The sequence below is a fragment of the Magnolia sinica genome, chromosome 9 (genome assembly GCF_029962835.1).
Source record: "Magnolia sinica isolate HGM2019 chromosome 9, MsV1, whole genome shotgun sequence".
Lineage (NCBI taxonomy): Eukaryota > Viridiplantae > Streptophyta > Magnoliopsida > Magnoliales > Magnoliaceae > Magnolia > Magnolia sinica.
This window is the reverse complement of record NC_080581.1, coordinates 84,504,774-84,527,322: the sequence shown is the minus strand read 5'-3', so window position 1 is coordinate 84,527,322 and position 22,549 is coordinate 84,504,774. Positions and strand designations below refer to the sequence as shown.

The 22,549-nt window shown below is 40.0% G+C and overlaps 2 protein-coding genes across 2 annotated transcripts; both read right to left on the bottom strand.

Annotated features, from left to right (window-relative positions):
* Nucleotides 1–1,498: 1,498 nt before the first annotated feature.
* On the bottom strand, nt 1,499–4,677 carry LOC131255285 (disease resistance protein RPM1-like). Its single transcript, XM_058255978.1, has one exon. It carries the CDS (start codon nt 4,675–4,677, stop codon nt 1,924–1,926), a length of 2,754 nt encoding a protein of 917 aa, XP_058111961.1. The 3' UTR covers nt 1,499–1,923.
* A 2,800-nt stretch (nt 4,678–7,477) lies between these two features.
* On the bottom strand, nt 7,478–22,427 carry LOC131255911 (peptidyl-prolyl cis-trans isomerase FKBP16-1, chloroplastic-like). The gene is made up of 8 exons (XM_058256853.1): nt 22,369–22,427; nt 19,712–19,891; nt 18,257–18,291; nt 15,269–15,362; nt 14,603–14,663; nt 12,602–12,647; nt 9,517–9,587; nt 7,478–7,696 (listed from the first exon to the last, which is right to left on the bottom strand). The coding sequence occupies exons 1-8, from the start codon at nt 22,425–22,427 to the stop codon at nt 7,619–7,621; spliced, it is 624 nt and encodes a 207-aa protein (XP_058112836.1). The 3' UTR covers nt 7,478–7,618.
* Between the last annotated feature and the right edge of the window lie 122 nt (nt 22,428–22,549).

The window sequence follows — 22,549 nt, the reverse complement described above, 5'->3', positions numbered from 1 at the left end:
TGCACCCTTAATTTGCGAACCAGAACTAGCAATTGACAACTACTCAATCAAGTTCGACAGTCTGCCCTTTTATAGGAGCTTTAGTTAGGAAATAATTATCTTGTCTTCCCAAGCAAATAAACTATGAATTTCCAGTTGAAACGGTTGTGTTCCTTTTCCATGTCATCCTTAAGGAGAAAAACTTTGAACCTCTTCTCAATATGCTCGCCGACCATCTCATGGTGATAAAAGGCCTATCCAAAACCATTCTCCCGGACATGAATGCACTTTGTGATGCAGAAACAATGTTACCAAGAGTCATGCATAACCTGCATGCTAACACTTTCGCAATGATTTTGTAGATGCACTAGTTGATTGGAACTGGCACTTGACAACTAGTCAATCAAACTCAACAGTCCGTCTTTTCATAGAGCTTTAGGATGGAAGTAAGGATGTTATCCTATTGTCTTTCTCAGGGTGTTCCAAAACGGTAACGGTGGCCGTAACAACCACCACCGTTACCGTTATGATATGGGCCGTAACAGCCGTTACGGCCTCCGTATTGGCGTTATGGCCCTTTTTTTTTTTTTTGGAAAAAACTGTTACAGGACCGTTACGGACTGTTATGGCCTATTTTTTTCTGTAATGGCCGTTTCGACCCTGTGACACATAACGGTTATGACCGTTACCGTTATGTAACGGCCGTTGTAACTGATTTTGAATACCTTGGTCTTTTTGATATGAGGTATTCAGTATTTGAATTAGGGCTGCCAGATCAATTGCATTTTTGGGGCGCCTGTGTTGCTCCAATAAGTCCCTCAATGCTGTCTCTCTTGTTGATGGACTTTGTTGAGGTAATGTAATTTTTTTAATGTTTTGGCAATTTCACACAGAACTTCCATAGATTGCGAAATGTCTAAGAGACTGCGAGGCAGCGCTTGTTTTTCAAGTACTTGAGGAGCCTATCAATATTGTCAACAGAACCAGCAGTCAAGATCCCAAAGTGAGGAACTTATATTTAAGCATTAGGTTCTGCATCTGTTTCTTTTCTGCATGTAGTAGTATCACCTAGTTGTTTTAAGTGGGAGATAAATCCACATTATTACAGATAGAAGATTTCCTAACTGGTTTTTCTCTTTCAGATCATTTTTCATAGGATTGCAGTGTGCTAAAACTGGTAGCCATTATACAAGTCCTGAGGCAGTGAGAGAAGTCTCATCTTATCCATTTTACTTCGACTAAGAAAATTTGCTTAATATTCATGAATTGTGCTTCTTCTTTTTTGTAAAGAACAACTGGGTTTTGAACCATTAACTTCAGATTTATAATGCTGAAAAGGAACAGGGTCACTGATGGTGAGGTTCATAACTAAATGAGAAAAAGCCCTGCTATGGTTACTTGTGACAGATCTACCCTCCCTGCATGATACTATTTCACACCAACATGAGAGATTCAGGTCGTTCATCAAGCAGGATCAAACGTTTATGTAATGTGGCCAAAAGATCAGGCCAATCTGGTCATCAGGTGGCCACACATGTACGTTGAATGTAGACCACTCGTCAATCCCTTTAACCATAGTGGGTTTTGAGTGTGACAGTGGGTTTTCGGAAGGGCTTTGTATCTGTAAGTTCATCAATCTCTTAAAATTCATTATTCATAGTGGATTTTGTTGTCGCTTTGTGCCGTACTTTTTTCCCACAAGGGTTTCCCACGTAAAATCGTGTGTTTCTGTGCATGCTTCTGCGGTCTCCCAACAACCGGCCTCCTTGAAACAACTATAAAAATGTCACAAAAATAAAGGAAAGAAGAAAATGAAAGCATTTGCAAGAGGAAAAAAGCGTGAATCTTTGTAGAGAACAAAAATATCAGTTGTGATTAGGAAGAAGGGAAATATAAAACATTCACCCAACAACTGCTTTAATCTTGTGAGTGTCCTCTCCTGAATCATGATAAGTCCCAATAAGTACTTTCTCGAGTGTTTGTGTATCGTATGAGTGGAATGTGCTGAATGGAATTCACTAACTCTTCCACTCCATCCTTTCTTAGCCCCTTCAAGAAAGCCACAGACATGTCTTGCAGGTAGAGTTCTTTGAGGTTAGTGAGATGTTCCAGCCACAACGGCACCTCCACTAATTCTTCACAATGTCTAATATCTAGCTCTTCAAGGCTAGACATTGCTCCCTTGTCCACCCTCACCTTCTTCAATCCCATCAACTCAATGAGCAATAATTGCTTGAGTCTTGGATATCCTCTGCCCTCGCAACATAACTCTTCTCCATCAAAAGCTCGCCGTAGCTCGAGTTCCACCAAATTGGGCAGTGACTGAAGGGCTTTGAGTGGATCATCCCTCAATCTGGACCATCTCAGACAGACGGCGACCAGATTATGAAACGAGGCAATCCATTTGGGTAACTTCTCCAAACGCCCTGTCAAATATAGACATTGAAGAGGTAGCGGAGGATGCGATAAAGAATGCAGGTCGAGAACCTCCTCCTCATCCATTGATGTCACATCCAAGGACTGAAGGTACTCCATCTTCTCAACAGAAGTGCACAAATCGTTCCCATCTTCCCTTTTTAGCTTGATAATGCCTAACCTCCTTAGTTGGGTGAGATTCCCCAGCTCTCTAATGATTCCGCTCTCTGCCTCTATGCATGCCAACTTCTGTAGGGATCTCATATGCCCAATTCCAGCTGACACCTTAACTCCATACACAGAGTTAAAAGGTAAATAAACCACCGTTATATGATAGCGATAAACGAGGAGGTGGTGGAGGCGCTCGAGCTTGAGAATCTCAACTGGCAATTCACATACAAAGGTGCCCTTAAGATTCAATGTTTCTAAGTTCTTTAGCTTCCCCAACGAACTTGGAACCTTCTTGATCTTTGTATTCTCCAAGCTTAGGTACCTCAAATGCAACAAGCTTGTTAGATCATCAGGAAAGATGTCCACGGACACATTTTCAAGATCCACCACCTTCAACAACCTTAAGCTAGCAAACGATGTGATTGCAGGAGTTTTGAATAGCCCATCCACCCCAAAAATGAACAGAGAGTGAAGACGGGAGAAGGCATCAAATTTTGGAAAATTCTCACCATCGTTGCAAATCGACAGATGCCGGATTCTGTTCATGTTCTCTTCAACAGAAGATGCAAAGAAGTGCTCCTCCCTGAATTTTGGAATAATCATCTCCCGCACAAGATCGTGGATTTGACAAGTGATCACCTTGCCATAAGATTTCCGTTCTGTCACTAGAACAAGATTTCTAGTGATGAGCACATTGAGGTAGCCTTCAGCAACCTCTTCCATTGACCTGCCTTCATTTCTTTCGACAAAACCCTCAGCTATCCATAGCCGAATTAGTTTCATACGCTTAATGGCATAATCTTCTGGAAAAATACTCAAATACAAGAAGCATGATTTCAGGTAGTAAGGCAAGTCATTGAAACTGAGTAATAATATTTTCGTCATGCTTCTAAGATTGTCATCGCTTTCAAGCTCTGATCCAAGGCTACGGTGAATCATCTCCCACTCAACATACGTCTTTCCCTTCATTGACAAAAGACTACCTAATGTGACAATTGCAAGAGGTAGTCCTTGACATTTTTTTACGAAACTTCGAGAAAGCTTCTCCAATTCCTGAGGACAACTGTTCTCCTCATTTGATTGGAATGCCTTCCTGCAAAAGAGGGACCAGGCATTTTCTGGATGCAGAGGCTGAAGGTTGTAGATGTGATTGGAAGGTCCAATGCAAGAAGATGATGCAACATCACCTTTGCGTGTGGTGATCATTACCCAGCTACCATATTCACTAGTGGGCAATGCATTGCCTATGAAATTCCATACATGTGCTTCCCATACATCATCAGGAACAAGCACATACCTCTTGTTCTGCAAGTAGCTCCGTAGCACTTGGATTAGCTCGACCTGTGTCATCGCATCTACTCCTTCGGGAGACTGATCTTTCTTTGCCTCGGAGAATTGCTTTATCATGTTTCTGAGTAGATCCTCTGGTTTGAATGATTGCGAGACGGTGATCCAAGCATATGTTTCAAAACATTTCTTCACTTGTTGGCTATCATAGACTTTCTTTACTAGAGTGGTCTTGCCTAGGCCACCCATACCAACCACCGAAATCGTCGAGAGTCTCGAATCTCCATTCATTAACCATCTGATCAATTGCCTCCTCGGCATGTCGATGCCCACAAGATGAGCTTCCTCAATGAAAAGAGCATTCAATCGAGGATCATACCATTGATCACTCATGTTATTGGAGCTTGAACCTTGCTCTATTCTATTGAGAGCGTAAGCGTCTTTTCTCTCCGTAATCATACCTATTCGGGTTTTGATATCTTGTATTGAGGATGCAGTCTGATGATGCACCATGAACTGCTTGATGAGTATATAAAGAAAGTCGATGCATCCCTGAGAATCGTGTTGCTCTTGTGCTTTGCCGAGCATGAACTTGTCGAGAACATCCTCGACATCATAAGCGATTTCTCTTACTTGTTTCACCCATATCTTGAGGCTTTGGTCTGTGTCTTGTCTTGTATCAGCATCCCTTAAAAAGGATTTAATTCTGTCTAACTCATCTCTGATGTCACAGACTTCTCCATGGACCCCCTTCAGCAACCGTGCTTCCTCCACCAGCAAAGCTCCCAAGTATTCAACTAAGAAGCTCACAGCACTCTCCGCCATTTCTTCTTTTTTCTTCTCTCCTAAATTTCCGTTTTCTTCTTTCTTTCTTATAACCAGTGGGACAATTTTCGTAGATTCCGAATATCTTGCGATGAACACAATGATTGATAGTAGACGGATAAGTGGATTATGTCCAGCCCCGCTGGATGGAAATCGGTCCGGGTAGAGTCTCTATGGGACCACCCGTGATGTATGGGTTCTATCCGGAGGCGGTTTGGCTAGTGACGCTGCCATGATGTATTTCTTTTATCTACGCCGTCCATCCATTTTGAAAGATAATTTTAGGGCTTGATCCAAAAAATGAGGTAGATCTAAATCTCAGGTGGACCACACCATAGGAAAACAGTTGTGATTGAATGTCCACCATCTAATCAACAGGTCATACAGACTTCGATGAAGTGAAATATATATATATATATATATATATATATCAGCTTGATTCAAAACTTTTGTGGCCCCGGGGAATTTTTAATGGTGGGATTTCAATCAACACTGTGTGATCCACTTGAGATTTGGATCAACCTCATTTTTGTGCTCATAAAATAAAATGATCCGGAAGAATAGGTGGACGGCATGGATGAAACACAGCATCATGGTGGGGCCCACAGAGCACCAACCACTAGCCATTGGCTGGCAAGGTGAGCAGCCGATCCGTTTCCCTTTTATCCATGACTTTTATCCACTGGATCAAGTGGACCACACCACAAGAAGCAGCAGTGATAACGACGCTGATCACCATTGAAACATTTGTAGGGCCCACCGTGATGTTTATATGCCATCCAACCTGCTCATAAGGTCAAATAGATCGGGATGAATGGAAAATGCAAATTTCAGTTCATCCTAGTAGGAATGAAACTATTAACTGTATGGATGGCATATAAACATCATGGTGGACCCAGTGAGATTTCAATGGCAGGCATACAAACACCACTGTCCTTGGAAAGGCTTTCGCATCTGCGTCCACACTATTTAAGTCCATTACAGCGGGAGGTGTTACCTGGGTAACACTGTACAGGGTGATTCCCTGACCGTGGGGCCCACCTTGATCTACATCTTGTATATCCACACCGCCCATCCATTTTTTGCAGCTTATTCTAAGGCATGGTCCCAACATTAAAGCAGATTCATATCTCAAGTGCAGGAGAGAGTGGTCCGTACTATGATATATGTGTTGTATCCACACCGTCTGTCCATCCATTTGGAGAGACATTTTAGGGTATGAGCTAAAGAAAAAGCAATATCCAATGCTCGTGTGGACCCACCACATAAAATAGGGAGATTGAACGGCTACCATTAAAATTTTCTAATGGCCGCAGAAGTTTTGGATCAAGCTGATGTCTGTGTTTTCCCTTCTGTGTTAACTTATTAACAAGTTTGAACTCAAATAAACATTTTGGTGGGCCTAGGAAGGTTTCGACGGTAGGCGTCACTCTCCCCATGTTTTCTTGGGGGGTCCACTGGAGCTTTAGATCTTACTCAATCTTTGGCTCATGCCCTAAAATGATCTCTCCAAATTGATAGAAAGTGTGGATACAATACATACATCATGTTGGGGCCCGCGAAACTTGGTCACGTCACTTTATGGCAAGTTTCCGCTACTAAACTTGTAAGTAGCTAATCCGCGTCGCCTGCTAACATGACTTTTTTCTGCATTAATTACTTACCACAACAACGTTGCAACTCCGAAAACGAGTCGGACTCTGTGGGCCCTACCATGATGTATGTGTTTTATCCGCCGTTCATTTTAGGGCATGAACTAAAAAATGACGTAAATCAAAAGCAAGTGACCACACCATAAGTAATCTAATGTCCTGTCAATGACAAATCCACAATGGGGCCCACCCGATGAATAATCAAGCTAATATCATGTGGATCGGCCCAATTGTAGAGGTTTCTAACAGTATTCCCTTAAAAAAATGGGAACTAATGTCTAAACTGCTAGAAGCCTGCTACATAGGACACATATACATCATGGGGAGGACCAGGGCGACGCTGGCGACAAATCGCCCGAATGGGCTCCCCAAACCACCAACGTATCCATCATATAGATGAGCCTAAGCTCTGCGGAGAAACCCAAGGAGTGAGCTCCGAGGAAAGACTCACCTACCGAGCTGAATTGCTTGAAGACAAAGCTGGGTGCTAGGAATGAGCTCCCGAGCCGATCTCAACCCCAGATGAGGAATATTCAGAAAAAATCCTGCATCGTACCGAGCAATGATAGACCTAACGAGATCTTAGCTGAAGATCACGTTGATCGAGGTGGGCTCGGTGATAATCTCGAGAGCAGATCCCCACTAAAATTCAAACCCTTTAGCGTATCTAATAGATCTTGTTAAGATATGCAAGCCGCCTAAAGCACCTTGTAAATACACCCGTTGTCTTGCAAGGAACGGACGCACAAAAATTCCCAACTCAAGTTCTCTTCCTATGATAAATCTACCCACCTAACTTAAGCATCAGACGGTCCCTGGCTAACATCGGTGCCCATTGTCCTTTGCTTTTTACAGGTATAGTCGCAATCCCATCCAGATTCAAGCGATAATAGGAGCAATAATGGCCATTACAGCCAATTAAATAAAAATAAAAAGAACTGTACCGGCCATTTTCCATGCTGACCGTAACGGGCCATTTGTTCAGTAAAAGCCACTATGGCCCTATAATGTGTAATGGTCCCCATTACATAACCATTCTTGGATAGTAAATGAAAGGTAGTATTTATTAAAACGGGTGGGTGTAAATGGTGCTGGGTATATTTACTTGATGAAAGGAAATGGCCCATTAGCAACTAAGTAGACGGAGCATCACAACAAATCTCCACATTTCCTAAGAACAAAAGGTTTTTTCCTTCTCTGGCATCTAAAACACAAGGAGAAAGGATGTATTTGATCCAAACTTCTCTATGATATCTTACAATATAAAGATTGGAAGAACATACAGATAATCACAGAACCTTCAAGAGCTGAACTTCAAGGACCAATGGCTCGTTCACATGAGCCAGAAGGCTCCGGCGAGGACCAAACTGAAATGTTAACTAAACATGTCAATGATAGATCATTAAATCCTTTAGTCTTTTAATCTTACAATATAAATGTGGAATAGTGATTGGTCATGGCCCAAAAGTAGATCGTGCTTGATTTAAGGGAAAAAATAATAGCCATCTGTGCCAGAAAAAAGATATCAGCCATTAAAGGACGTTTTCTGTAACGGCTGCTACAGCCCGAATGCGTAGCCCACCATTACCGTTACGTAACAGGTAACCATTTTCACATTCCTTGATCTGGGCCCTGTTCCAGTCAAGAGGCTAAGTTTTTCCCCTTTCACTCCTATCATTCTGCAGACTATGGTGTTTCTTTTGTTCACTGTTCTTATATTAACCAGAACAAGAAATTTAACTAAAGCATGAATTTCTAAGCTTGATCTACTGAAACGTTGAGTGTAAGTTGACTTTGCCAAGTCAACTCAACTTTATCATTTCATCAAGATTATAATGAAAACTAAAGCGGAAAAAAGAAAAAGGAAAAACAAAAACTTGGCTCCATACATGGTCAAGACTCGGTTGACTTGGTTTATTCAACTCAACAAAATTTGGATGAACTCGAAGATCCTTGACAATTTCAATGAAAGTCAACTTGCTCTTCAAACCTCTTCAATCTTTATAAAATTTCGAGTTTCGAAACTATTGTTTAAATATTTTTCAATTTTGTTTTGGTATTTGATTAATTTTTCAATTACTAATTGTTTTGAATACATGAAACTCTGTTGGTTCTCTTTAGCTAAGATCGTGTTAGTGGAAGAAATCAAATCAAACAACATGAATGCCCAAGAGAGATCATACATGTGGAATGAGATCAATACAAAATCTCATGAATAAATCTCAGTTCTCATTACTCATACCAGAGTGTGGCCCACAGACCGAAGGTTCAGATCATGTGTTGTAATGTGGGAGTGCCATTGCAAGGTTGAAAACGTCCCATAAGAGTCAATAGGAAAATAGATGTAGTAATTCCTTCAGACTCTGAATGTACAAGTGGAGGAGTCACCAACATATAGTTTAATCAAGAGGAAATGACGAAACTACAACATTTTCCTACAATTCATGACAAGGAAATCACCCTCAAATTGCAATTAGCTTTCTTTCAACTCCAACATGCAAGTAACATAATTGTAAATTGGAACCCAGACATTCAGTATAGACACTTAGGAAATCACAATTTGGTCATTTCAACTCTATTAGATTACTAAATTACAATTCGATTGGATATCGCATCCGAAGGCAGCCTAAGTCAATTAGACAGCTTTACAATACAAAAACCTCCATAATTTTCTTAAAAGAAAAAGGTTCTCTCAGTTTTTCTCACATCTAAAACATTGAGTAGAAAATAATTAGCATCCGCCGACCGTCCATCTTTTTGGGCATTACAGTGATGTGCAATGACATGGAAGTTGCTCTGGTGGTACAATACTAACTGCCTTATTTTCTCCATCAAAGGTAGATTGTTGACCATTTTATCTTTTTAGATTCCTGTTCTGTTTGAATGCGATAAATAGATATACGGGACTGTCCACCAGCTGGTATAATATTTATACCATCACCATCCACTGTGGGACCCATCAGATGGATGGTCCACATCATTTTTTTCAATCATCCATGTCGGTCCCATCATGGATTGGCCAAGCAAGAGAAGTCAAATGAAACAGTTTAGAATAGGGCTCATCTTTTAATATTAAAATATGACTCCACAAACAAGTTTGGCAGTTTCTGTTCTTTTGAGTCACCATTTCAGGAACCAAACATCTATGTATGTCTATGTTGCTTTGTAAAAGTGGCAGAACCCATACCTCATCAGGGATTGGTTGCAAGGTCTCGCTGACATATCCAACAGTGGGAGGTATCAGTGCTCTCCTCTTCCCTGCAGAAGAACCAAAATTTCAAGTCTGAAACTTTTACCATGGAAGAGAGGAACTTGAAAGCAGAAAGTAATTGTTTTGTCAACTTTCTAACAATATCCACTTTACTCGGTAGAAATTGTAGCCTTGATATCAGAAAGAAAAGAGAAGAAATAAACAGCACGAATCTTACCAATAAAACCAATCTGCAAACATTTTTCATTTAACAGTTCAAAGGACATAAATGCACACGTACATGCATACTTTCACATGTACCTACATTAGTATATGCAGTATGCACATATGCATACAGAGTCCTCTAGCACATCTATGGTAATATGGTTGCAGTAAAATCATGTATCCGTATCAGAGCTTTGCTAAGCCCACAAACGTGTACAAGGTCAACTAATGCACACACCACCACATCTGCCAGCGTGGGGAACAGGTAAAATATCCAAGACATCCATCAGAAGGGTACAGCTACTTAAATTCCTATGCCAAGAATCAGGTCGGTCCAGTGGTCAGGTGGGTCACGATCAACTGAAAAAAAAATGACATCATCATCTAAGCCTTATCCCAACTAACTGGGGGAAGCTACATGAATCCTTTTCCCCAATCCCACTCTATCAATGGTCATCAAGTCTTTTCTCGTTACCTCCACCCAAATCCTTTTGGGCCTTCCCCTTGCCCTTTTAGGGCTTTCAACTTGTACCAACTCACTCCTCCTAACCAGCATATATCTTGGTCTCCATTACACATGACCAAACCATCAAGTCTATTTTCCCTCATGTTATTATCTATTGGTGCTACTTCTAAATTCCCTCGAATGCATTCGTTTCTAATTCTATCCTTGTATCGTCGTTCATCCATCTCAACATCCTCATTTCAGCAACACATCCTATGGACATCATGTTCCTTAACTGCCCAACATTCTATTCCAAAAGAATGGCCAGTCTAATAGCCATCCTACAAATTTTCCCTTTCAATTTGAGTGGTACATGACGATCACATAAAACTATAAAGACGCGTCTCCATTTCTTCCAACCTGCTTGAATTCTATGGCAACATCATTCTCAATCTCTCCACTCATGAATTATTAACCCAAGATATCAAGAGTGGTCATTTTGAGAAACTTTTGGGTCAGCTATCTTTACTAATTCCCTATTCTCACTCCTATTGCTACTAAAACTTCACTCAATATACTCCATTTTAGTCCAACTACTTTTAAACCATTTACATTCTAAAGCAGCCTTCCATAAATCTAGCTTTGTGTTTATGCCCTCCCTCGACTGGTCAAACTAAACTATATCATCTGCAAACAACATACGCCATGGAATCTCTTTCTACAAATGCCTCGTTAACTCGTCCATGACCAATGCGAAAAGTTCGGGGCTCAACGCCAACCTGTGGTGCAAGCCTACAGTAATTGGAAACTCGTCTCTCAACTAGTGGTCCGCACAATTGTAATTGCTCCCTCAAACATATCCATGCCATATATCCTCTTAAAACTCCTTTCCCAACACCCACCAAATTAACTCTCTGGGGACCCATCCTAAGCTTCCCCTAAGTCAACAAAGACCATGTGAACACCCTTCCTCCTCTCCCTATATTTCTACATCAATTATTTGAGTACAAAATAGCTTCAATGGTAGACCTCCCTAGCATGAAACCAAACGCTCCTCACAATTGTTATTGCTCCCTCAAACATATCCATGCCATATATCCTCTTAAAACTCCTTTTCCAACACCCACCAAATTAACTCTCTAGGGACCCATCCTAAGCTTCCCGTAAGTCAACAAAGACCATGTGAACGCCCTTCCTCCTCTCCCTATATTTCTCCATCAATTATTTGAGTACAAAATAGCTTCAATGGTAGACCTCCCTAGCATGAAACCAAACGGATTTTTTGATACATTCATCTCATGCTTTAGTCTTTGCTCAACTACTCTTTCCCAAAAGTTTCATAGTATGGCTCAAAAGTTTAACCCCATGCTCCGTATGTCTCACCACAGTATTTCCCATACATTCATCTGGCATTTTCTTCTATCTTACAATCTTGTGAACAACTTTGTCAACCAAAACAACCCAATATCTACCATACACTTACAAACCTCTATTGTTATACCATCGGGTCCAAGGACCTTTCCTGTTTCCATCTTTCTCAAAGCTTTTTTAACTTCAGATATCCTACTCCTACAAAAGTATATATGGACTCCAACATCATTTGAGTTTATGGTTCCTTTTATACATATGATCTCCAAGTAATTGTCATTTAACAAGTTCTAAAAATATCTTCTCCTCCTTTCTTGACATCTTTCTCACCTTCTCGTGTCCCTAATCTATTGTAAAGATCATCATAAGCCTTAAGTTTAGCCTCACTTATTACTTTCTTACTAAATCTTTTGGCATTTCTATATTGTTCAAGATTTTCATTGTTTCTAGTCTCTTGCTAGGCTTTGAAACATAAACGCTTCTCATTAATAGCCTTTTGTACGCCATCATTTCACCACCAAGTTTCCTTATATGATTGCCTTTTCCCTCTTGAAACTCCTAAAACATCCTTTGCCACTTTCATAATGTATTCAGCTGTCTCATTCGCCATAACATTTACTTCTTCCCCAACATTCCACTTTTCACTTTCCATCAAATTATTTCTAAATAACATTGTTTTCTTTCATTTTAAATTCCACCACCTAGTTTTTTGACACCTATTAATTTCATTCCATTTCTTCCATCTCTTAATATAAACATCCATAACTATTAACCTATGTTGAGTAGCCTTAATTAACTGAACAAATGTATAGTCATGAGAAAATCAGTCGAAGTTGGACTTAAAAAAATCAGTGATGAACCCTTGAATCGCAATTCCATGCATTCAAAGTTGGACTAGAGACAACAGTGATTGCAATTTGGGGCCACTCCCTTGCTATGAAGTGCGGCTACCTCTACTTTGGTCTTTTCCGCTTTATTCAATTTGAATAATTACGACTAAATTTAATTGAGCAATCTAAATGGAGCATTAACTTAGGAGCTCACCTCCAACCTTCATGCCAATTAAAACCTCCTTCAAGCCCCGTATGATCTGGAAGGAACACCATCACATGATTAGTATATTACTATAACCAATGTAAACTACGTAGGGGCACACTCCAGTGGTACCAATACTACAGTGGTACTAGGCAAATGTGGGGCCCAATGATGTTTTCACATAATCAAACACATCCTTAAGATGTGTTACCTCAGAAAACCTTTAGAGCCTGAAAATCAGCTTGAAAACTCAGATGGGCTATAGCACAAGGAACATATTGAGAGGGCACACCCATCATTGATTAATGTGAGGAGCCCACTGCGTTCTTTATATATAATCAAGGTTGTTCAGAACCTTCATCCACTGCAGAGAAGGGTTACACCAAAATCTAGGTTGTTTTGTGAATCAGGTGGGCCCCTGAGAAATTAAAGGGCGGGCATTCCCTCCCAGCTTGGTCACTTTACTGCAGTCCACCTTAATTTTGGATCGGACTTCATTTCGGGTCCCAGGGGGTTTTCCGAGGTGATGCATATGATAGACGGGTGGATGGTGTGAATACATCACGTGGGCCCCACCTCTGCCAACTACCAGCATAAGCATATTAATGCAGAGGCATTTTCACACCGGGCTCAAGTGGGGTGGCCTGTGGAATGTAGGGGCACAATCAGGGTGGGCGGCCCACGTGAGGCTGGTGGCTCATGTGAAGCGGAACCCATGTGAAGTGAGGCCCACGATGGAGGTTCGGCTGAGGTCCTAACCAATGGGATGTGGGGCCTAGGCTATGAGATAAAGGGATTGATTCGCCATGCTCTATCAGTTCGAGCTTTTAGAGCAAGTGGTTAATTGTCTTACATCACATATGGTGGTTCCAGTGGAGTGCGCCCCAACTACATATATATCCATCTCACAGAAAAGCGGGAAGTCATCTGCTTTCTATGGACAGCATTGAATGATATCTTAGTTCTCCTTTGTTTATAGGTTTTAAATCTTTCATCTGAAATAGAAAAGATGCATTCTTTAAGGAGAAATACTTTCATACTTTGGCACCATGTGATAGATTATAAGCAAGCAGTTAAAAATTACTGAGAAATTGCATGTGCCATACAATTAATAAAACTAACCATACAAATTATGGACATCAGTTCAGATGTATCACAAACAAAATATTTTTAGCACCTGGTTACCTGACTATTAGATTTCTGGACATACAATGGACTGTTAAAATGAAAAATATCCAATGGTCCTAGTTCAAACAGCAAGCATCCACGAATCAGAGGTTAGGATTATTCGACCAATATAACTTTTAGACTGACTTTGCTACAGCGGGTTACAAAATTTAGTCAGATTAACTTGACTTTATATATGACTGCGTATCAAGTGCCATATGCAGCCAGAGTATCGAAAAATTCCCCTTTAAGCTGAATGTTATATTTGCTCAGGATGATCATAGTAGCAATATCCATATTCTGGAAAAAGAAAGAATCAAACATGCATTTGTATTATACCATTAATTTATTTATTTTATTGGTAATCAAAATTTTATTTTAAAAAGAAAAAGAAGAAAGATACAGCCGCTGCACAGCCTTCTGATTAGTTGATATGATAGTTGAGGCCCGGTGTATTGTGAGGTGCCCACCCGAAACTGTAGAGTGTACATCATCTGTTCTTATTATCAAAGATTCAGGGCACAGCCCTCCTTTTGAAAAAAAAAAAAAAGCCGCTGCACAGCCAGGCAGCTAACCAACTCACTGATACTGTACACCGGATTACATAAAAAGAGCATCAGAAACATAAAGAAGCCAGTTCCTACTTGCAACAATCTCACCTGTAACTTTGTTACATTTTAGAAATGTTACAGGCATCCAAACAGCCCCTTAGATGATCATGAAAGAACATCAAAATCTATAAATAGGATGAGAAATAGGCATCTTTACTTTCAGAAATTATAACAGGACAGAAAAATAACATGTTCATTCTGAATTTGGTAAATGAAATTAACGGTAACAAACCTGTTTCTCATCCAGAGGGAGTACCACGGGCCTACTCTCTCCACTAAATTGATCCACGGTGCTGCATTTGCAAAAAAAAGGAAGAAGAAGAAGAGAAGTTAAGAGGATGGCATCTTTTCATATATATATATATATATATATATATATATATATATATATATATATATATATATATATATATATATATATATATATAAAAGAAATTAAAGAATTAGTATATTAATAAGCAATCAAATAGATTTAAAAAAAAAAATTTGATGAATGTCAGGAAGTGGGAATAGCTACCTTTTCTTGATATTAATATTATTAAAGATTTGAAATGTTTAACTATTTACTGATCATGTTTTCGACAATATGTAGAACCCAAAAGTGACAGCAAACACCAATTAAAAAAAAAAAAAAAAAAAAAAATTAAAATCACTTTGAGGAAACCACAGTGGTGATTCTAAAATTATTGTTGGATGGGTTGCCATTGAAAAATCTGAACCTCGAAAACCTGTTATGGATTCCATAAAATCCAGGCTTTCACATCTGGATAAAATCTTTCATTTAGTCATGCATTGTCTTGTCTTTAGGAATCATGGTCGCTTGTATGATGTAATTCCTTTCCTACATAGAATTTCTTACCAGTTAAAGAAAGACCAAAAAGAAATAGGAATACCTTACCTATGAACAAAATATCCATTCGAACGCCGGCAAACATAATTAAATTCAACCAAGTCTCCTTCATGCGCTTCTACTCCTTCCCCTTCAACAATATCTTCAAACAAAAAACCGACTCAGGTTCTAACTATATTAAAAGTGCCTCGTGATTGTTTGAAAACCAGAGAGGTTGTCACTCAAAATAGTATAGTATTACGAAATAAACAGGTCATAACATAACATAGTAGAAAAACATGAGTTAGTTCCAAACAAGACAGTTTTGAAGACTCGATATGCAGACACATCCACATGGTTATATGACGGTATCGAAAAATATATTATTAGCAATTATTTATTCACTAAAACATAGTATAATAAAATAAAGTTACTAAATAAAACTGACTTAGCTATATAGAAGAATATAGGATATCAAAAGAAAGGGGAAAAACTTAAATAAAGAGTCTTTTCTTGATAGCCATGGCTTGTCGTGGGCATCAGACTAAGGGTCATTCAAACAAGTTGTGACAATAAAATGGAGTGTCCATGTTCCACTAGACATATCATAATACATGCTATCTTTTATGCAATATGAGAAAAAAAGTAATTCCCCACAATATTTATATAACACATCTGCTTCAATTTCGTTTTCTATGAATCATGCAATGAGTAGCTTTAATCATCTTGTCTTATTAATAACCTAGTTAAAAACTCGGTGATAAAATACAAACAACTAAAACAAGAGACATGGTTAATTTGATAAAATGTTCACCTTAAGGATTTTTTTTTAAAGGGAGGATGGATTGCCTACTAACACTACTAGTTGCAACGTTGCCAATGGGTAGTGCTCTTTCTTCGCCCTTTCGCCAATAAATCAGAATTCTCGTGGAGAATGGCAGGATATAGGAAATTCCAATGACCATTAGATATGATTCGATCAAGTCTTGAATAATCAAGAATCCCCCTCCCTTTTTTACTAGAAGGATCCGAACTAAAAAAAATGCGTCTCACTCGATCATTAGTCATTGAGAGGTCAGAAATATATCTCCATTCGATAGAAAGAGAATGAACATTCATTTGATCTTGATCCTTGTGGAGCGAAAAAGTGACTATACTGAATCCCCCCCATTTTGCCACCTAATTTTAGGGCATGAGCCCAAAATGAGGCATATCCAAATCTCAAGTGGACCACACCACAGGAAAATAGTGGTGATTGAACCGCCACCATTAAAAACTTCCTAGGGCCCGCTAAAATGTTTATTTTCCATCTAACCTATTGATAATGTCACACAAACCTGGATGAAGGTAAAACACAAATATCAGCTTGATCCAAAACTTTTGTGGCCCCCAAGAAGTTTTTAATGGTGGCATTCAAGTACCACTATTTCCTATGGTGTGGTCCACCTGAGATTTATATCTGGCTCATTTTTTGGATAATGCCTTAAAATGAGCTGGCAAAATGGATGGACGGCGTGGATAAAAGACATACATCATTTTTTTTGGGGAGGAGGGGGGGGGCGCTGGGCGCAGGCCACAGAGCACCATCCAATGTCAAGTCACTATTGGCAGCATCAATGGGGGCTCTGCCTTAACATTTAAAAGAACTTGAACAAAGGCTGCTCTCTCCAACCCCCCAACTTACTTCCTATCACTTCTCAAAATTCTTGCAGCTGACTAGTTGCAGCTCAAAAAATCAAGAAGCTTCAAAGAAATTTTCTTATGGGGAAGGGAATGAACCAGGCCATAAATATCAATTGGAAGGAGGTTCAAAAGCCAATGAACTTTGGAGGCTGGGGAATTCTTAATGTGAGTGAGAGGAACAGAAGCTCCTTAATAAGTCATAGTGGAGGTTTGTGCAGTAACCGAATTTATTATAGACATCAGCAATTCGTAGGAAATATGGTGAATCGAGGGGTCGGTTATTCCTGGGGCATTATTCTATGATCATGGATTCTGAGATTTAGAAAGCCATTACAAGGTGGGACAACGGTCCGAGGGAGCTGGTATGGATATTTCGATTAGGGTGGCATTGGAATTTGGGAAGAGTATGAGTTGTCTAGTAGAGAATAGTGGCAAAGTTCGCTTTTGGAAGGATGCATGGTTGGTTGAAGTGCCTCTTGAGATTTCAGTTCAACACCCGTTCGTGCTTACTGAAGTGAAGGATGAAAAATCTGTTGATGTTAATGAGCTGTCAAGGGGTGGTCGACTTGAAATATCAGATTGCAAAGAAATATTTCAAATGAAGAATTGTTGTTAATCAGTTCATCTAAAGTGACGAGGTTGACAGATGGCTCATTCTTGGCTTGGTCTTTTTTTCCCCACACTAACAGTTAGGGAGGAAGCACCTTCCTCTTGTGTTTCACTTTGGAAGGCACCAGTGCCCCTAGGGTTAAGGCTTTTGCTTGATTTGCACCAGCAATGAAAATTTTGATGGTGGATCATTTAAAAAATGAAAAACATCTCCCTACCAAATACCTGCTTCATGTGCAGAAAAGAGGAAAGATATGCGGACCACTTTTCATTCATTGTATGGTGGTGAAAGAGGTGTGGAACCATTAGCCTCATCTTTTTGGGATCTCGTGGATGATTAACTAGCCTATCTGGAACTTGGTTTTGAATTGGTAACGGCCATTAAATGGAAGAAAGTAAATGCCTTAGAGGATGGTAACTTTTTAGGTTATTTGGGATATGTGGAAGAGAAGGAATAGAAGAATTTTTTTTAAGGTAAAGTTCTGTCGATTGATCCGCTAAATAGAAGAATTGTGAGTAACAGGGCTTTGCCAGGAAAGGAGTTCCAAAGGTGTTCTTTGGAAGATAATCCTCTTTGGTCTCCTTGCCTTCATGATTGGGTTCTCCCTTCTGTATTTTTTGTTTTGTTTTGGTACCCGGCTTGTTGAGTGATGAGAGGATCAGTTGTGGTTGGTTGCCGTTGTTTGTTCTTCTAATATAATCATCATCATTCATACAAAGAGAGAGGGAGAGAGAGAGCTCAAATGAAATATCATGAAGTTGTACCTTGGATTTTCACTCCACTCCTTAGCTTTAGAGACCTGGATGCTTCAAATTTCAAACATGCATTGCTCAAAAGAACTGATAACAATAGAAGACAATGTAAGAAAACAATTTCTTGTTTCTTTCTTCAACTTTGTTTAACATGATTCCATTGAATGATTGAGGATGTGGCCACTGGTTTTTATTCTCCCAACAGCAATGGCAATGCTGAGGCGATTCGCTTAAGAGATTGAATAGAGATTTCACACTAGGATACTTGGATCCTTCAAAAAATTGGACTATCCAAGTCTGATACTCGGATGCTCAGATAAGGGATTTCCCTTTCCCAAGGCTTGAAATCCAAATTTACTATGATTTTTGAAGTCTTTGAGTTACTAGTAATTTAGAATTTTTTGTGAACCATGCGGAACGGGCAAGAAATTTAACTTGTGAGCAGTGACCAATCCTGGTAACACACCCATATCTATAGAATCTGGATTATTTTTTTAAGGATCTGTTGAACCTAATCCCTTCCAGAATCAATACATGTAATCGTACTCTGGCAACGAGGTATTCACATTAAACACGCAGACATGCCACACACATGCAGAATACAGACCACCCATCAGTTGAGGACCACCATGACCTAAATCAATATCTACTCATCAGATGGACCACATGTCCACATTGAATATAGACAATTATTCATCTTTTTCCTATCCATCCATTTTTCTAATACACATGCGGCTCAACTGATGAGTGGACCACCTATTTGTGGGCCAAAGAATGGTTATGACAGTCCTAACCTGATTATCGTTTCACATCCCAAAAAACGTTACACATTGGCTTGTATGTAATGAATCACCTCTTCAACCCTACCTCACATGGTTCACCCTAGTATTTCTCCAACAGATAACATGCATTGTTTTCAGGGGCACACTCAAGTGGTACCAGTACCACCCTAAGCTTATGGTGATACTGGGAAGATATGGTGCTCAGGTGATGTATTGACACCATCCAACCCATCTCTCCGATGCATTACCTCAAAAAAACCCTAGCACCCGATACAAAAGGTAGGCCAAAAGAAAGAGAACAAGCTTGGGAGGGAATGTCTATTCTCAAATTTCACAAGTTCCTATATGAGTCGCAAAACATTTTAAATCTTGGCCTAACCATTCATCTCGACCGGGTGAAGGGTCTCAACGGCCTTGATTATATATACACAAGACAGTGGTTCACGACACTAATAAACGGTGGGCACTTCCTCTTAATATGCTCCCTGTTCTGTGGCCCATCTGAGTTTTGAATCAGGCTGATTTTTAGGCTCTGAAGGTTTTCGGAGGTGAAACATCTTATGGATGGATTGGATGCTGTGAACACATGCCTGGGCCCCATACCATTGGTTTTTAATACATGTTCCATCTTTCATATGACAGAGTTCCAACAGCTAAAAAAAATCCACATCTCAAATCTTATTACCGGATGATTTCAGGTTCCTTCATCTCTGGCAATGGCGCCGTAAGAGCAGGACGAACATATAGTACAGCAGCACTGAATCCCATAGATTCCAACGATAACCTCCTCCTCGAGACTCTGCAGATTGTTCGGGGAGCCAATTTACTGGCCAATCCATCACCTTGAGCCGTCCTTGGTTTCCCACTGTCCATAAAAAGAAAAAACTAGTTCAACAATCTCATCAGATAGGCTACAAATAAAAGACCATAATAGATTAGAATCAATGTTGAAAAGCTCGGGATTGGGACTCTAATTCAGAAATTGGTCTTTTGATCAGAATCAATGAAAACTATGTTCTTCTTCTTCTCTTCTTCTTTTTCTTCTTCTTTTTTGAGTTCAGACTTGGTTATGGAGCCCGACCAAGCCAACTCAACTCATGTGAATCATGATCTGATCAACAACTGTTTGAAAATTAGTTAGCAGTTAACACGTGCGGCATAGTAATGAACATCAGAAGGAAATGCCGTTGGAAGTTTCAGCACTGCATCCCAACCAAGAACCGAATGCAATAAAAAGAGAAAGAAAGAAAGAAAGAAAGAAAGAAATAGAAATGCAATCGTTTGGTTCTGGAATCATCAATAGTTCTTAAGTCAGCGGTAAGCCAGGAGGGTTATTTCATACACACAAATGCGAATATTAATCTAAAAGAAGTACAAACCAATGTATCCGCAAACACTAACGAAGGGAACCGTTACACGTTATGATGCCATAACAGCCTTCACAGGGAATTTAAAAAAACAAGGCCCATAACAGTCCATTACGGGGCTGATAAGGTTTTGTTCAAAAAAAAATTTAAAAGAAAAAAGGAAAAAAAAAAAAAAGCCATAATGGCCATTATCATAACGGTAACAACAGTAGCCGTTAGAGTTATTGAATGCGTTGGTACGAACTGAAAGAATTATACACAATTCTCAGCAAAATAGAATGATGTGATTTGCTTTGGCCCAACAACCATATGGGCAGCCCCACCATTTTGTCAGTAGAATTTGATAGGCAGCAATCCCAAGTAGTTGGGATACGGCTAAGATGATGATGTTTGATAGGCAGCGAATAATGGTAAATAGTATTTCTGGGTTACATCTGAACTAACGCATTCTAGTATTTTCAACCCGAAACTTCCAGGAGTTAAATGGCATATATTATTAAATGACCTCAAGCCAACGAAAGTAGAAATCTCTCAAATAGGTACGATTTTCAGGCAATATTCCAGCCACAACAGGCCCATGATTTTCTGAACTGCAGTCTACACAATCTAGTGACTTACTTTTGACAAACACAACTCATAGTCTAGCTCCTGAAAACTCAATTCTTTCCAGCAGCCCTCACCTACAGTGGGAGTCCCTGTAGAGCATAGGCAGAAGCTCTATGGGACCCACTGGGATGTCCGTGCAACATCCTCTCTGTCCAACAGTTTCACCAACTCGTGTTAGGACATGAGCCGAAATAATTCAGCAGATCCAAAAATCAAGTGGACCATGCCACAGGAAATAGTGTGGATTGAACACTAACCATTGAAACCTTTGTGGGGCCACAAAAGTTTTGGACAAGAACGACATGTGTATTTTCCATTCTTGTTGGTGAGAATAACTGATGCAGGACAATTAACCACTTGCTCTAAAAGCTCGAACTATTAGAGCATGGCGAATCAATCTCTTTTATCTCATAACTCAGGCTCCACATCTCATGGGTTAGGACCTTGGCCAAACCCCCCTCGTGAGCCCCAAATCACATGGGTACCGCCTCACACGAGCCACCCGCCTCACATGGGCCGCCTACCTCGAGTGTGCCCCTGCATCCCACAAGCAAGCCCACTCGAGCCCGGTGTGAAAATGCCCCTACATTAATAACCTTATGAACAGTCTGGATGACCTATAAACATCATGATAGCCCCAAAGGAGGCCTAAATGGTGGGTGTCCAATCCCACTGTTTCCTAAGGTGTGGCCCACTTGAGTTTGGATCTGCCTACTTTTTGGACTACTGTCCCAACATAAGCTGGCAAAACTGATGGACAGAGTGGATGGATGTAGCATGGTGGGCCCCATAGAGCTTCCGCCCACATTTACTCCTTGTAGGCAGAGGTTACAGAAAAGCCACATCCTCCTGTAGCACACACACAGACTTCATCGAGCACAGGGCTCACCGAGAGGCACATCCATTGCCTCTCTCACCATTTAAAGATGGTTTGGCAGGAATCAGCTGCATCTTCAAAATAAGAATTTTTCAAATATAGCCCATTTTGAAATATGTGTTGTGATACCCACCCACACAGCTTACAGGTAGTGAAAATGTGAGTGTACAGATTCTCGGTGAATACTAAGCGCATCCAAACTCAGTAGTAATCAGAATCTACGAGCAACAAATAATCAGAAACTACACTCAGTCAAGTTCCTTTTTTCTTTATCTTTTTCTTTTTTTAACATTTTGACGGTAAAAAAACAGAGAGAGAGAGAGAGAGAGAATTGAATGCAAGCAAAGTCCAGATTTTTACATTCTTCAAAAGCTACAGATGTCTAGATGCAAATGTAATTATCTTTGAAGAGAAATTAGATTTAGGAGATGAAAGGAGGAGAATTATAAGGGGGGGGCGTAATTTTAGACTTCGGATTGAAAGCTGTAATACCTTCGAGATATTGAGGAAGCTTCCATTTGAATTGGGATTTGGAGACTGCAGCCTTTCATTTATGAGAGAGTCGGAGAGAGACTTGAAAGATGAGGAGCTACACAGGGAGGTTCGCTGGCGCCAGACGGACACTCTCCAGTCTTCTCAGGCAGCACACGTGCCAACTTGGATGGTATTTAAG